We start from the raw sequence: 17,823 nt of genomic DNA on the forward strand, positions 1-17,823 counted from the left end.
TTCCCTAAGTAAGAAGGAAAACCACTGGTCAGAGTCTTCTTGATCATAGTCATTGTGTGTGACTGCACAGAGACCAAAGAATAAGTTCAATTTATCTTATTCTTTGCTTAATTAATCTGTGTATGTGGATACAGCTTTTGGGTTTCCAATGTTTTTTCTAATACTCTCAAGTTAATATTAGAAAATATTATGAAAAAATACCTCATTAGTAGCAATAGCCAGTAATATTACTACAAATTCTAAATAGTGAGAAGTCCATCATTATGACCGGCAGGATATTTGTGGAAAGACTGTATGCTGGGGAACCTCTGCCAGATAAAATTGTAGTGATGGATAGCTTTTGCTATGCTGTTTCTTATTCAGTGTTTTGTATTTCTCCATATGGATGAATGGTGGTCATTCACCTTTATGGGAAAAAGCAAAGGATTTCAGTCAGAACCACCATTTCATTGGAGCAAAATCTGACATCCTGTAGTCTTTTCAGCTTGAAGCAAATTCTGCCCTCTCTCAGCTTTGTAGTTCATTCAGTTTACCCACTATTGCACAATAAAAGCCATGGAGAACATGCTGCAAGCAATTTCTTCCTCCTTCCATGAACATGCTTCCATTATGCATTCAAATCCATTGTGTGATGCTACTGTATAATGTGTGTCAACAACTGGCTTCTAAAACTATTTTTTGAGGGTGCAAGGACTTATTAGGAAATTTGGAACCATCTTCTCATAAGCACAGCTAGATCAGACCAACATCTATCTAGTCCAGCACCTGTTTTTTTACAGTGCCTGACTAGGTACCTTAGGAAATCTTATAAACAGAACACAAAGACTAAACACCACAGTTCCCAGAAACTTGTATTCAGAGGTCTACTGCCTTTTAACCCAGAGGCTCCACATAGCTAACAGTTGTTGACAAAGCTATCCTCCATGAATGCATCCCATCCCCCTTTGAAGTCATCAAAGCCAGGGGTCATCATTATTACCTTTTTAAACATTCCAATCCCTTTTTAAATGATGAAGAGTTAGAAACAATGGTAAACTTCTGCTGACTTTTATTTCCTTTAAGGTGGATCTACACTACCTTTCGTAATCTTCTTGTGACGTCACATGCGCTTTTCTGACACACACTTTTGCCTTTCTCTGTATCTAAAGAAGCAACTGTAAAATAATGTTCTGCTTTACAAGGGAAGCAACACACATTGCACAACATAAAGCATTCATGTTTTCCAAGGTCATTAATTGCATCCATTTAAATGCAAACCTTTAAGCCACATTTCTTAATAAATCTCAGGAATTTTATGAAGTTAAAAAATCTTTGTTGTTTACCGTATTTTTCGTCCCATAGGACACTCCGTCCCATAGGACGCACCTAGGTTTTTTTTTTTTGGGGGGGGGGGGAAATAAAGGAAAAAATTTTCCCCTTTATTTCCCCCCCAAAAGCAGGTCGGGGAAACCGAACCAGGTCGGGGAACAGCAGGATGGCGGCGCTGCGCCTCCCTGCTGTCCCCCGAGCTTGTGGGGCTGGCCGATGTCTGTCCGGCGCATGGGGCGCTCTGCTTCAGGGCGCCCCGCCCGCCGTGCGGCAGGCTGCTATCCGCAGCGTGGGGAGCCCTGCGGGAAATTCCTGCAGGGCTCCACACGCTGCGGATGTCTGTCCGGCGTGCGGGGTGCTCTGCTTCAGGGCGCCCTGTCCGCCCACCGGGCGGCAGGCTGCTATCTGCAGCGTGGGGAGCCCTGTAGGGAACTCCCGCAGGGCTCCCCACGCTGTGGATGTGTTCCCGAACGCCGGGCACTCTGCTTTCAAGGCACCCGACGCTCTGGGAAGCAGGCTGCTATCCGCAGCCTAGACATCCCTGCGGGACCTCCTGCAGGGCTGCCTAGGCTGCGGATGTCTTCCTGGAGCCTGGAGAGCGAGAGGGGTCGGTGCGCACGACCCCTCTCGCTCTCCAAGCTTCAGTGAAAGCCTGTATTCGCCCCATAGGATGCACCCAGATTTCCCCTTCATTTCTGGAGGGGAAAAAGTGTGTCCTATAGGGCGAAAAATACGGTATTTATTTATATACCACTTGATTGTTTTTTTAAAAGCCCTATTTCTTATTCAAGGGTCACCAACTGTTAGGAATTTTACAATTATATTCTTATACCCATACAACTTGAAAAGGATGTTGCTTTTTCAGGAGTGGAGAAATGTTTGGGCCCGACAGGCGAGTTCTTTCTCTCTCTCACCCAGTGGGCCAACTATGACAGGTGAGTGAGATCACCCACCTGTCAATCATCTGGCATCATATCGCCACCAGGTAATTGAGAGGTGGGTATTCTTGCCCACCTATCAAAGTTGGAGGTGGGGGAGGATACTGCTCGAACTGATGTGCAAGCCTATTTTCTGCAGCCACCAGGTATGGGGCAGGTGAGCATGGTTTTGAGAAAGCAGCCTGGAGGGCCATGTATGACCCACAGGGTGGTTTTCCATGCCTGCTGGAAAACATTTTGCACAAAAGTTAACACCTTAACTTACAACTTCAATGTGTTTTTGCACATTTCTAAGTCCCTTAACTCTCATCTTCATTGTTTTTAAGAAATACATATACATAGTCATACATTTCCTTCCACATACTTTTGATTAGGACTAAGCCCATTCTGATGTTAAATAGGTTAACTCTGCTCTAGCCCAGACATAGAGCTTAGAATGTTAAAAGCAGTGATAATGCAAAAGTGTGGAGATGGATCTTGCTACGAAATTAAGACAGTGCTATCGTAAAAAATCAATCAATTGAAAGCCATACACCAATCCTACAATGGCTTAAAAATGTGGAAAAACTGTGGGTGATATCCAACAGTCATACTCAGAATAGACCCACTGAAATCAAGGCATTTAGTGCACTGATACCACCACCCTGTGTTATTGCTACTAAGAACTAAAATGCTGCCGTACAATAAAAACGACATACTAACATTACTCTTCAGTATAATGTCAGTAACATCATTCTCTGTTTCTCTGACCTTCAGCAACACCTCAATTTGCAACTCTATTTGTACCTTATTTGAGTGAAAGATTTCTGGTATATTCAGAAAATTGAAAGAGCACCCAACTATTTTCACAGAGACATTTTTTAAACGTTTGAGTCTTGGAATAGTTTCAGGATTGGCATCCATGATGGTCTGTGATACAAGCTGCAATATTTTGCTACTAAAAAGTCTACATTTTGAAGGGCAACTAGATCACTATTATTTTAGTAGCCAAAGATTTGGTTTGGTTCACCCTAACCAACCTTAGCTAAGCCCTGGTTGAGCAAAACGTGTGTAGGCTCCTGGAGAGGAATTTGCAGCTGTTCTGCTCATCCCTGGTTCTTTTTCTTGCGCTCTTTCCTTGCTAAACACAAGCTGTAACCAGGAACAAACCTTGATTACAGCTCATGGTTAGCAAGAAGAGAACTTACCCATGAGTCCCAAATCAGAAAACAGTTCCATGTGGTGTAACAACAATTAGGCCTGAGGAGCAGTATGGCTGCAAGCTCCTTTCTGGGTATGTGTGGACACACTAAGCCACTGTTTGGAATAGTTTGGCTTGAGAAGCAGGCCATTATGGGTCAATAAATGAGAAAGTGGTTTTTAAAAAGCTGATTAAAAAATCTGTTCCAAAGAAACAACTGAAATCTCAAACAGTATGTTCTGATTCACAAAATATTTTAAAATAATCCAATCAATTAACATAACGGGAAAGTTACCAAAAATGCAGCATCAACTGTGCATTCAAATAAGTTACTTATTATATACGCTTTTCAGACAGCATTTGTACAAATAGTGCCTTTCCATGTATCTGGCTGATGGCAGTAAAACATTTTTAATACATGTATCACAACAATTTTTATTCAAGCAATTCTTCAAAAGGCAACAAATTTTACCTGTAAAAGTGAAGAAGATTTCATTTTGCATTCCAGCTCTCTGCATTTTTACATGATGGCATTCTGATTTGCGTAATACAACCTCACAGGATAGCTCAACGACAAGCTTGGTCAGTATCTGAAGCAACTTCTTCTCAAATGAAGTGTTATAGATACTGTTGCAGGGAGCTGCATGATATCGTGCTGTAAACTCATAGTAAAAGTTAGGGTCAGAGTAAGCTGCAGAAGAAAAACACAAGATTAACATTTCAGCTTTCCCCTTTTATTGATGGTATTATAAAATTATTTGAGTGACATTTTGAACTGTTGATTAACAAACACATGCTTTTATTATACACCTTTTGGTTTTCACGGAGGCTTGGAAAATGCCATCCAAGCAAGATTACACCAAAGATCCAAACTGCAACAGGCACAACCAAGTGGTTAGGCCGTGTGGGTTATAATTTTTCTTATGAACATCAAATTGCTTTTGAAACTTCCCCTAATTTCTAAAGAAGTTTAGCAGCAGCATAAAGGCTGCTCTTCAAGAAACACAAATCCAAAGATTTCTTCATCATCCAGGGTTCATGCAGTTCTTCCTATCCAGGCCTACATTACAACTCAATATCCCAATCTGTTTTGATAAGTCAAGAGAGTTTGGGACTAGAAGTGGAAAGCCGAAATCCCTGTTTACTTACAAAGTACACTGGATGACCTAGAGTCAGTTATGACCTGTCAACCTATCCTCCCTCACAGGGTAGTTGGGGGAAGGACCAGGAAAGACCATGTATGTCACTTCGATTCCCTTGGTGGAAGGGGAGGATCTAAATGTAATGATAATTGAAGGAAAATGGTACATAAGAATATCTCAGAGACAACTTGTTTTAAAAATGAATAGAATACAAAAGAATGATTGACAACCATATGTCAGGAGCAGAGGCTTGACAACCATATGTCAGGAGTGCTCTGATGGTGTTTCCTGCTTGGCAGGGGGTTGGACTCGATGGCCCTTGTGGTCTCTTCCAACTCTATGATTCTATGATTGGTTTCACAAAACAAAAAAGAGTGAAACAGAAGCAGTCAGATGCATCTGTTTAGAATGTTTTATTGGAACTTTAATTGTAATTTCAACAACCTTTTGAAAATACCTCTGTACTGAGCAGTCCAACAGACACAGTGCAATGGATTTAATGCCTGACTCAGCATGCCCATGATTACAGGGGTTGGTTCTAAGCTGTGTTTCTCACGAGCACAGCAGATCAGAAATGTTCCACTGTGCTCAGATTTCTGCTGACAGGTGGCATCTACACCTATGCACACTCTGGGTCAGATGCCAATTGCACCACAGGGCTGCTCAGCTGCTATAGAGAGCCACAATAATATAAGATCTGCCCAATTTAATTCCTTTCACTCCAATTCATAGAAAAGTATGAAATAGTAAGTTTAGAAGGAAGCAGCAGCAGCAAAACTTTAATTCAAGAAAATAACCAGATCTCTAGGAAGTGCTGACTATAGCAGGGATGGGGACCCCTACAGAACTCCCGTCATCCCTGATCAATGGCTAAGTTGGCTTGCGCAAATGGGAGCTGGGAGTCCACAGCAAAGGAAAAAAGCCCCCCACCCCCGTGCATTCCTAATCAATAAAACATGAACTTCATTTCATTTGCTTATAAGTTAGAAAAACTAGGAATTCAGGTATCTGGAATATGCTCCCTGTCAACTCAAAAGTCAGAGAGTGCTTCCCTGGGACAGCTGCAAAGGCCTTTGCAGACACCATGACGCCCATGGGCACCAGGTTGGTAACCCCCAACTTCTGATTGAGAAGACTAAAGAAAATCTGTTTGGGATATACCACGTGTTGTCTATCAATGAGAATCAAATGTAAATGGTTTTGATTTTGCTCATTAAGGGTGAAATGAAGAAGACAATGAAGCACATCACCAAACTCAACTCGGATTTTTAATTATGCACTGATTTTCCCTCATAATTCCAACAAATCCACTAATATTTTTAAAAGGAAAAATGGTTCAGAAATGAAGGTAAATTTCTTACCATAAATGATATATTTGATTAAATAGCTTTTTTCATCTTGTTCAATGGTTGGCTTAAAAACAAGAGAACATGTGTAGACTCCACTGAACTCATTTTTGAAGTGTCGGAATAGCAAAGTTCCTGTTGGTGTTATTTTCACAGTCTGATTTTCTATTTCAGAAAATGTAACAAATTTAGTTTTACTGAAAAAGAAATTACCACCACCCAACTGTTGCTTCATACTGCAACCTTTCCATATTTATTCCAAGGCTAACTACATCCTCATGGATAGTAAAATTATGCATGAACAAGTGATTAAACTTAAGGTCCCAATATCTCACAAATATGTATAGATTTCTGTGAATATTGCTTTTTCTATGGGACTCATTAGTTTTCAAGAATAAAGATTAAACTGGCCACACACATTCTTAACTCAGTGAGGCTATACCTCATACCCACCCAAAAAGGTATTTCCACAACAGCTTAACACACATACACCATTTTTCTAGGGATACCCAGAAAACGCACCGAGAATATTGTTGAAGAAAATGCAATTACAAATTAAGGAAGGTGGATTTGGAATTCCAAATTTGGAATTATACCATCATGCTTATTTATTGACAGGTATCAAACACTGGAGACCTGCTGACGGTTGTAATCTCCTAAATTGGGCAAGGTTGGAGTATAAATATGTAACACCTTTAGTTGGGTGGACAATATTACAATCAAAATATTTGAAAGTTCCAACAAAATCTTGAAACAATTAAGCCAGTTAGAAAGATTTGGAACATATTCGCTAATAAAAATAAATTTGATTCATTTGCACATGCTAAACCAACTCTGTGAGAAAATCCTATTTTAATAATTGGAAAAAAGATGGTAATGTGGAAAAACTAGATGATAGCAAGTGTACTGACCCTGGACCAACTGATAGATGAGGAAGACGAATTTTGTACGTACGATGCTCTGAGAGAAAAACACCATCAGCCAGAGGTGGCCCAATGGCAATACAGTGGTGCACCGCAAGACGAACGCCTCGCAAGACGGAAAACCCGCTAGACGAAAGGGTTTTCCGTTTTGGAGGCGCTTCGCAAAAAGAATTTCCCTATGGGCTTGCTTCGCAAGACGAAATGTCTTGCGAGTTCCTGCGGGTTTTTCCCCCCTTTTCCTAAGCCACTAAGCCGCTTATCAGCTGATCCGCTAAAAGCCGCTAAGCCGCTAATAGCGCTAATCCGCTAAGGGCTTGCTTCGCAGGATGAAAAAACCGCTATATGAAGAGCCTCACGGAACGGATTAATTTCGTCTTGCAAGGTACCACTGTACTACATCTTTTAGTAACTTCTTTTAGTAACACTGTAGCTACATCTTTTAGTAACTTTGTTTGGTCCAGCAGCCTTCACAGCATCTGAGACACCTGAATTTTTGGTGCAAATGGATAATTCATTTGAAACTAAAAAGTCAGTGATTACTTTTTAGAGATATTAATTATCAACAAATACGTTTAATACGCAGAGCTTAAGAAATGATTGAAATTAAGAATTGGAATGTTCACTATTACCTAGACAATGGGAAAATGTCTTGGCTTTGGTATCAGATGTATCAGTGGGTCTTAAATTAAGATTTACACAACATAAACTACTACATAGAATCTATTGAACACCCTGACACTTGTATAAGAAAGGCCTATCAAATGTTTCTTTGAAACATATGCTTTTATTATGTCCCACACTTACTAAGTTTTGGGAGAATGTGCTGGACTATATAAACAAGACACTATGGGAAAATGTAAGATTTTCAGAGGTGCTCTTATATACCCATTATATCGAAATTGACAACAGAACAGCAAAAATGGATCCTACGCACCCTAATGGTGACCAAGAGACTGGTACTGATGAAAGAATATGATTCCCCTTAATCAATGACAACATGACAACATTAGCAACATATGAACAGGCAGCTTATAGACACAGACTTTCTTTGGATAAATACAATGACATCTGGAATGAGTTTACACAGAATATATTAGGTTACTGACAATTATATGTACATTAGGATAATAAGAATATACACACCTGAATATTAATGTATGGTAATGTAAGAGTATTATTTCTTTTTTTTCATTCTCACTTTTTTCTTTCTTTTTTCTCACTCTATCTTTTTATAATTGAAATTATCTTAATAAAATGTTAAATAAAAAATAAAGATAAAAATGAATTTAATAAAATAAAAATAAAGATAAAATAAAAATAAATAAATAAAAATAAAAATAAATAAAATAAAAATAAAGATAAAGATAAAAAATGAAAATGAATATTGTGGGGACACAATAGGCAGACAGTAAGCTACCATGTTCAAATAAGCACAATAGAGCTAATAGACATCCTTTCACTCATGACATTCTCCCAGGATGCCTCTCCAAGAATACTGAGCTGAGATTTCTGCCCAGAAAGTATCATTGTTCCGATTTATTGGACAATCCTATATTATTAGAACATTGATAACCCCTCTCAAGGAAGTGTAGGTTCAAACTGTCCTGTATCCCACTGGATGAAGAACTGAAAGAAACTCAGATTACAATTTCTACTAAAACCTTCAATATTCAAATTGGTACAATACATAGGCAAAGTAGAATTTGAAGGTCCAGCACATACAACCCATGACTAAGCAAGCAGAGATGTTGATCCAACAAGAGTCACAGCCACTTTAATCCCATTATATGGGACTGGGGTGGGCACAACTTAGCATGGAAATCAAGACATTCTGACATGACCATTTAATTCCTATGAGGAATCTAAGTCAGTACTATGCAGCTGCAGATTGCAATGAACATTTGAGCACAGGTCTTTCAGGAGGAAGTATGGGACAAAGGACAACAAACAAACGAACAAGCTATTTTAGTTGCAAAACTTTTAGTAGTAATTATTGGAATATCAAGAAGGTTCTGTTTGGCCTAAAGGGAGAGCAGAAAATAAGTTCAAGGGCAAGCTTAAAGAAAGATCAGTCAAAACTATTGTACAATAATTATTTTTTTAATCCATGTGAATACAGTCATGATCTCAGACACATTAAGGTTGCCTTAGTCCTCTTAGTGGGACGCAGGTGGCGCTGTGGGTTAAAGCCTCAGCGCCTAGGGCTTGCCGATCGAAAGGTCGGCAGTTCGAATCCCTGCGGCGGGGTGCGCTCCCGCTGCTCGGTCCCAGCGCCTGCCAACCTAGCAGTTCGAAAGCACCTCCGGGTGCAAGTAGATAAATAGGGACCGCTTTCCAGCGGGAAGGTAAACGGCGTTTCCGTGTGCGGCTCTGGCTCGCCAGAGCAGCGATGTCACGCTGGCCACGTGACCCGGAAGTGTCTCCAGACAGCGCTGGCCCCTGGCCTCTTAAGTGAGATGGGCGCACAACCCCAGAGTCTGTCAAGACTGGCCCGTACGGGCAGGGGTACCTTTACCTTAGGCCTCTTAGTCTCTTGGGAGAAGGAAAATCCAAGAATAAGCAAAGCCTCCACCTTGAAATTCCAGATGCAACTAAAGCATATTTAAAAATTGCTTTTGCAATTCCACCATTAGAAATCATTAGAATTGCACATACGGTATTCTGTACAAGAAAGGCTTTTGAGAGTCCAAATTACTAAATGAAACTTTTTGTACACCAATTCACTGCCATTATTGGCTACTGGGTTTTTTTTATTTTCAAATAAATCTCAAGCAAATGAAACTGTCATGTTGTTGGCATCCATCTGTCTGGGGAGGAGTGCACCTTTGCAAGTAAGGTCAAGCTGTTGGGAGATTGCAGCACCTGCTGTGGCTGTAGAGACTGATGCAGGAGAGACATGTTTTGCTGCAGCTGGGGTAGAGGAAGGCATCCAGTTATGCTGTTGCAGATGCACCATGGCATTTCTTCTCTCTATGCTCCACCAGTGCTCATTTCTCCTCCGGTCACTGCTATGGATAACAACTTGACTGTCTACGGGTACTGCAGTCCTCTGCAAGGGATTTCCACATGGCAGGATTGATGTTGCCAGCCTTCATGCCAAGTTTGCAGACATCTTTGTAACTCAAGAGTTGGTTTGCCAATGGGCCTGGGGCCAGCTCACCAAAAGCATGTCCTTGGGGGATCCTGCCATTTTGCATCCTGTGGACATGACCAAGCCAGTGTAGATGTCACTGAGACAGGAGTGTAAACATGCTCAGAATTTGGGTTTGGGAAAGCACATCTTTGTTTGGAATTCTGTCCTGCCTTGTGACACCCAAAATCCTCCTGACGCAGCGCATGTGGAAGGCATTGAGGCATCACTCCTGAAAGTTTTAAGTTGTCCACAACTCACTTCCATAAAGCAATGGGCTCAACACCTTGATAAAGCCTGGTAGGCCTTCATCTTAGTATTGAACATTAGCATCACATTTTCCCATACCCTTTCGGAGAAGCGAGCCACTGCTATAGCTGCCTTGCCAATCCAGCGCAGCCAATACAATTCACTTATGCAACTCCATTGCTAAGGGCAGAAGAATCCAATTCAGTCTTCACTCTGAAGTAGGTCAGTTCAAGTTTATTAATAGTCTGCAGACCTTCAAATTCCAAAACATTGTATTTGATTCCATACAATGGAAAAATGCAAAGAATAATTCACTTTTCATTGGTAACAATGAAACATGTACACAAGATGAAAAAAAACCAACTAGCACCCACATCAATTATGTAAAAGCTGCTAGCCAGATGTCAAGCCTTGCCTAGAACAAGCAGCTAAAGGTGTGTGCTTGGGAGCAGCAAACCTTTCAAGCAAAAACAACAAAATTGACAGAACCACCTCAAGTTTAGAATCTACCCCTAAAATTCACCGTTAGACCCCAGACAAAAACTATGCCTTGGATTTACCAACAAAGTCTTTAAGGGCAGGGCAAAACTGGCTCATATATGTAAGAAAACATTTTAACCAGAATTTATCTCTTTTCGGGGGGGGGGGGGGGAATCACTGAAACACTGAGTTCTTTTTCCAAGCGGGGGCAGGGGGTGTGTGGGTGTGGGTGGTGTCATTTTACCTGAATTCTAAGCAATTAGAGAGGTTTGGATACAGAGTAGAATGGCTCAGTCACATCTCACTCAACAGTTTAGTACAACATCCAAATGCAGCCAGCTGGACTTAAAAGAGTAAGAAACCTTACCTGTAACCAGGTCACCTCCAGGTCCATGCCACTGAAATATTGGATCGATCAATTCTGAATTTCTCAGATGCTTTGTTACACATAGAATACGTGGACTGTTATGATTCAACCTGACGTATACTTTGACTGAAAATACAGTATAATTTAATCATCAATTGTAGGCAAAGCAAAGTACATCAAAAGTTCAATGGAATTCTACTAATAAAAACAAGGCTATGCTTTAAACAGAAAAGTATTTTGATTGCAAGATTAATCTTCACCTTTTCTTGTGCATTCTGCTCCATATTTAGAAGGTGCCAACCCTGGTGTCCTTTTTTTTTTTTTTTTTGCCAGGTCCCCAGGATCCTCAGAACTTCAAATAGTCTCTTGACCTCAGAGACTGCCTGGTGAAACCCTTACTCCAAGGGCTAGGAGATGACTTTTTCTCACAAGAACCCCTTTTTTGTTTTTATTTCCTAGGTGTATGGCTTTTCTCCCTGCACCCACATCTAAATGTCCATAGCATAGTAGTTCCATTCACCAGCCCATGCTATTCTGCAATATTCCCTTACTCCCAGAATCAGTCTCTTTCCTTTCTGGTTCTAATTGCAGCCTGTCTATTTTATTTCTACCTTCCTGGTCTTGTCCTTTCCCCTCTTCTAGCATCTGTTCCCTTCCACTCATGGCTCCTGTATCCTCCTGGCACTTAAGATACAAACACACAGGCAGCTCTCCTACAAACTCAAAACTGTTTGAACATGCTTAATGGCACATGCTAAAAAGCCAACTGGATCCAGTCCTACATACCCTCAACAAAGATAAAACCAAGACTTTCTAAACCATACTAGACACAAGTAGCAGGGAAAAAATGTGTACACGTTAAAGGGGAAACGGGAAATCTGGTAATTGTTCTGTCAAAATACGAAGTCACGTGTACAACTTCAAACACCTTTTTAAATCATTCCATACTGCTTTGGCAATCTATCAAATGAAAGCAGCACTGTTCAAGAATATGTTTTTGACACTCCCTCATTCTAAGTTTTAATGTAGTTAAATACTATTTTTAAAAATTTAGAATTATTTTTGGCAAGTATATTATTCTGCAATAGTCAATACCACTCTAACATGGCAATCTTATGCATGTCTACTCAGACATGAGTCCCACTGAGTTCAATGGGCTTCCTCCCAAGTTAGATGTTTAGGATTGCAGTCTTAGTGTCACAGAATAATCATATAAATAGTATAACTGACCTTAAAGAAAACAATATTTTAAAATCCAGCCATAACATTTTAATTGTTCAAAAGACTTCAAAAGATTAACATGAATGAATTTAAAATATTTACTTTATACCTGGTAAATTGGTTGATCCTACAACTTTCAATGTACTAGAATCTGTACTGGCCGAAGTATGAACTGTCAAAACAGAATTTTTAAAAGTTAGCATAAAAATTCAAGCTTCTTAGGAATAAAAAAAAATGACGATTGATCATAACAAAATCAATGAACTTGAGCAAGTACCGTATTTTTCGCCCTATAGGACGTACCGTCCCATAAGGCACACCTAGTTTTTTGGGGGGGAAATAAAGGGGAAAAAAATTATTCCCCCCCCAGGTGCAGGGCTGGGGCGGGGGAAGCCCGAGCTTCCCCCAACCCCAGCCCCCAGAACAGGCAACTCTCCGCAAGGGACCCCTCCAGGCTTCAGCGAATGCCTGCATTCGCCCCATAGGACACACACACATTTCCCCTTTATTTTTGGAGGGGAAATAGTGCGTCCTATGGGGCGAAAAATATGGTATAATTAGGCAGTGACTGTAACAAGAGACATGATAATAAATCATAGGTTATGAAGCAGTGGTCAAGGACCATGGTGGCCCATCCCCCTCCCTTCCCACCTGTCACTTGCTGGCTTTGGAGAAGAACCGACCTTGAATTATGCCAGAGCTACCCATCACATCAAAACTCCAACACAGCCTCAGTGCAGTGCTGTGGATAGAATTTCAGATGTGGATGCTACTGCTGGGATCAAATTCACACACTTTTGGTGTCACTCATTCACTTTCAGACTAAGTAACCTTACAGAATGCAATGTAATGATTCCCATGAAAAGCCGTTTGAGCTCCTTGCAAGGGCAGCATACAAGAACAATTTTTAAAAGTCTGAGAGATTTAGTAGAAGAGCTGCTGCAGATGGCAAACACATAACAATGATAAAGATAAAATATAATTCTATGGTAACCTCCATTTTATTCCTTTCTTTATCTTCATTTGGAAAGAGGATGGTTCTTCTTTTAAAAAGTACAGTTGTACCTTGGTTGTTGAACGCCTTGCGACTCAAATGTTTTGGCTCCCGAACACCGCAAACCCGGAAGTGAGTGTTCCAGTTTGTGAATGTTCTTTGGAACCCGAACATCGAACACAGCTTCCGCTTGAGTGCAGGAAGCTCCTGCAGCCAATCAGAAGCTGCACCTTGGTTTTTGAACATTTTCAGAAGTTGAACGGATTTCCCAAACAGATTCCATTTGAAAAGCAAGGTGCAACTGTACTTTAAACATAATCTATATTCAGTAAATAAATTTCCTATTGCAAAGTCAAGATGCTCTCAGCAAAACTACCAAACTTCCTGATTTTACAAGCGTCAAACATGAAGAGATCTGATCTAGCTAAAGAAAAGGTTTGCAATTATGGATAAACTCTGAAATTAACAGGAAATCCCATATGGCCTTTGGCACAATAGGCTTGTGTGCTTAACTATGTGTTAACCCCAGACTAATCATTGGTTTGTCATGGTTTATCTACTAGTTAATATATTAATGTGAAAGATACTGCTTTATTTCTTTTTTCTAAAACTCTGCTATGTTTATATTAAAATAGATCTTTGATACTGAATATGCAACACATTTAAGATTTCACAGCACTTACTGAATCACAATTCCGTATTATTGAGACAGCAAACTTTAATAAATGGATTAATAAATAAGACCCTTGTATTAATGTTTCTGGAATAGAAATTTTAAATCTAATTAATATAATCATTTGTATATTTCATTGGGTGTTATTTACAGGAGAGAATTATAGCGGTGATATAAATATTTAACAAGCAACTAGTTACATGGGAATAAGCCAACTGAGCTTAATAGGATTTATGAGTAGATGTGTTTATAGGGACTGCACCATAAAGGGCAGGGGGCTAAACAAGCAAAACATCAAAACACTTTTAGAACTCTATCATTTGAGTAGTGATTTCTTCTAAGCCTAGGACCACAAAACTTCAACAAGTTCTTACATCTTGGAAGTTTTAATCTAATTGCTACCAGAGGCAATGTGATCCCATCTGATAAAATTAACTTAAGGTAAAGGGACCCCTGACCATTAGGTCCAATCATGGCCGACTCTGGGGTTGCGGCACTCATCTCGCATTAGCATAACTAAGTGAACCAGAGCAGTGCACGGAAACACCGTTTACCTTCCCGATGGAGCGGTACCTATTTATCTACTTGCACTTTGATGTGCTTTCGAACTGCTAGGCTGGCAGGAGCTGGAACCGAGCAATGGGAGCTCACCCCGTCGCGGGGATTCAAACCACCGACCTTCTGATCAGCAAGTCCTAGGCTCAGTGGTTTAACCCACAGCGCCACCCGCGTCCATAAAATTAACTTAATTTGTCCTTAAAACTTCTGGATCCATTGCATATAAAATTGAGTGTTTGTTGAACAACAAATAGGTAAAGGTAAAGGGACCCCTGACCATTAGGTCCAGTCATGGCAGACTCTGGGGTTGCGGCGCTCATCTCGCTTTATTGGCCGGGGGAGCTTCCAGGTCATGTGGCCAGCACGACTAAGCCGCTTCCGGCGAACCAGAGCAGCGCATGGAAACACTGTTTACCTTCCCGCCGGAGGGGTACCTATTTATCTACTTGCACTTATAATAACAAATATAAACAACATCTTATATTATATTATATTATAATATATTATATTATATAATACATGTATATAAAATATAATATTATAATCATATTATATAAACAACAAATAACATCAGTCCAAATATGAAAAGTAGTTTTGGGGTTTGGGGCAACATACCTGTGCTTTTCCAGCATCCTGAGCTTGATCTATTATTCAAGCTACTTTCATTCCATCTGTTCAATATTTCTAAGTTTTTAGTTTCAGATTTTCTGAACAGAAAAAACATGCAGTAGCTAGAGCCACAAGGTGGAGCACTTTAACTGCTAATACAAAATACTAGTATAAATAAAAAAACTGATTTATAGAGTATACATCAAACTTCTTTGAGCATGTTTTCAGTACACATCGTCTATTTATTTATAAATGTACTGATAAAAAAGCTCGGTAATGCACCAACATTATGCATATATGTTTATTTTTTTAATTCTACAAAAAGCTTTTTTTAAAAATCATCAAAGTTCAGAAACAGTATAAAAGACTGAAAACCAAAACAAAACCAGTTCTTTAAAATTTAGAACATTTTCCTTGAGAAAAGAAATATAATTAGAAAGTTCTTATGACAATACTCAAGGAAAAATATATTAGAAAAGTGTTGTAATGTGTTTTTGAAACCACTTTGAATATAGAGATTTTGAATAGATCTTACACTTTCTCTCTAGAAATACCAATATGCTTTTTATATTTATTCACGGCCTACAGCAATCTGTTCTCTGGGAACCTGTACGTCTGTGGTAAGTCATGGTTTGGCTTAGTTTATGTGTGAACTGAGCCACAGTACAGTATAGCACATGATATAAGGCAGTAATTGTCAGAGGGGTTTCAAACCTGATGCATGATTTTAAACTAAACTTAAAACAACCCAGGTGACCGTGTGTAAGAAAGTATTTCTTATAAGTTTTTGTTTATTTGAGTGTATATAGCAATATAAGGTAGAGGAAAACAAGGACTGACTGATTTGATTTGGGTAGTTTGGGAAGGGAAGCAGCTATAGCTCAATGTTTCCCAGTTTCTTTGTAACACCCGCAAAAAGTTTCTGTAAGCTCAATTACTTAGAAGAAAAGCAGAGTTAATGTGGCAGGGAATTGTTATACCTGACATAAAGATATATTGAATGTATATGTTGTTCATGAAGGTGTCAGTCAGGATATTTATAAATTTATTTAAATTTGTGTACAACTCTTCAATTGAAGATCACAGATGGTTCATAAATTAAAAAACAAAATGAGAAATACACAATAAAACAAAAGCAAATCAATAACCCACTTCCCATGGTTGTAGGATGTTATTCGGCCAAAGGCCTGGTTATAGAGAAACATTTTCACATGGCTTCTAGATGTACTGGTATGTAATGAAGGCCTACCAGTCAAGCCTCCCATTTACAATTACATTATTTGATTATGCAGGGATTTCCAAACTATGGGGACAAACGGGCACATTTTACATTTTAAGTAAGTGTCATTACACTAGTCCCAGCATTAGAAAGAGTGCAACAGCCCACTGCTAACATAAGTCAGCTATGTCCTGCTGGTTCTGATTGTCGAGATCACTCCTTATTGATGTTTTCCACACACAATGATGCTGTTATCTAATAATAGGAAGGGAAAATATGCCTAGTGGCCACACCATGCTTTCTTGTACATATGTGAACAGTACATACACAGACAATACACACACATACTTCTCTTTTTTGCTCTGCCCAAGAGAGAACAACATCCCCTTCAGAAAAGTCCATCAAAAGAGTAAAGGAACTACCTGCCAAAAGCTCCACATGGCTAGTGGGCAACAATGCTGAGCAAGTAAGGCTATCCCTATATTGCCCCCCAGTGGAAAATAGGCCCTTTGTGGGGAAGAGAAAGTGCCTGCCAGAAGCTCCACATGGCTGGTGGGCAACAACAGCTGAGTGTTGATAGATGTCCCCCAGTTGCCCTGAAAGGCTTCCGCCATGGCACCCGCAGGCACTGGTTTGGGACTTCCAGTTTAGGCCAATTGAGAGTCTCTTTGAAGTCTTTGGATGATATAAATGTAAAATTAAAAATAAAATAAAAAATACACCCACTATGTCCCTTGTCCGTCTATTCAGCAGGAAGAACCTTGTGGACATAGCTGAAACCCATTGCCGGCACATAAGGATGTTTGACTCAGGACCTGGTTCAGTTTTATTTACTAGAATAAAGTTTTACCCCACGTAAAATGTAGGACTTTCTGGGTTGTGAGCTCTATGGGTGCAGCAGCACAGGCATGACCAGTGTTTGTAGGCAGGAAAATTTGCCCTACATGTAGGGAAAGAGGAATTAACTGGCAGTCCTCCAGATGTTGTTGGGCTCCCAATACCCACTAGCCTCAGCCAGCATGACCAATGGGCAGGGCAAAGGGAGCTATACTATAGCCCAACAGCACCTGGAAGGCCACAGGTTAATCAGCCACTGACAGAAATACCGTTTTTTTCCGTGTGTAAGACGATGCTTTTTGCTTAAAAAAATTAGGCAAAAATTGGGTGTCGTCTTATACACAAATAGCGAATGCAGAGGGAGGGATGTGCGATTAATGGCAGCATCAAGCAGGAGATTGGCAGCAGCAATTGGCGGCTGCGGCCAGGCCTGCTGGCAATTGTTTGTGGCAATTGGGCAGGCGATTGGCAGCTGTGGCGAAGTGGGCAGGCGATTGGCAGCTGCGGCAAGTGGGCTGTTGGTGACGGCAAGCGGGCAATTGGTTGCTGCGGTGAGGTGTGCAATTGAGAGTGGCAAGCGATCGGCAGTGGCAGGCAGGCAGGTGAACGATTGGCAGAAGTGACCTCCCCCACCACCCCCAAAGCTAAA

The 17,823-nt window shown here is 40.3% G+C and overlaps 1 protein-coding gene across 5 annotated transcripts in view; it reads right to left on the reverse strand.

Annotated features, from left to right (window-relative positions):
* ZPBP (zona pellucida binding protein) overlaps window positions 1–17,823 on the reverse strand; it is a 33,680-nt gene that overhangs the window by 13,098 nt on the left and 2,759 nt on the right. For 3 of the 5 annotated variants that reach the window (XM_079949947.1, XM_079949946.1, XM_079949948.1), the window contains exons 2-6: window positions 12,394–12,456; window positions 11,064–11,189; window positions 5,930–6,079; window positions 3,899–4,117; window positions 1,078–1,154 (exon numbers count right to left, since the gene is read on the reverse strand). In XM_079949947.1, the coding sequence (XP_079806073.1) occupies window positions 1,078–1,154; window positions 3,899–4,117; window positions 5,930–6,079; window positions 11,064–11,189; window positions 12,394–12,456 (635 nt within the window). Of the gene's footprint in view, window positions 1–201; window positions 405–1,077; window positions 1,155–3,898; window positions 4,118–5,929; window positions 6,080–11,063; window positions 11,190–12,393; window positions 12,457–17,823 lie in introns of all 5 variants that reach the window. The other 2 variants (XR_013832469.1, XM_079949949.1) reach the window with 2 other exon arrangements.

The sequence above is a fragment of the Podarcis cretensis genome, assembly GCF_951804945.1.
Source record: "Podarcis cretensis genome assembly, chromosome: 13".
In the NCBI taxonomy this organism is placed as follows: domain Eukaryota; kingdom Metazoa; phylum Chordata; class Lepidosauria; order Squamata; family Lacertidae; genus Podarcis; species Podarcis cretensis.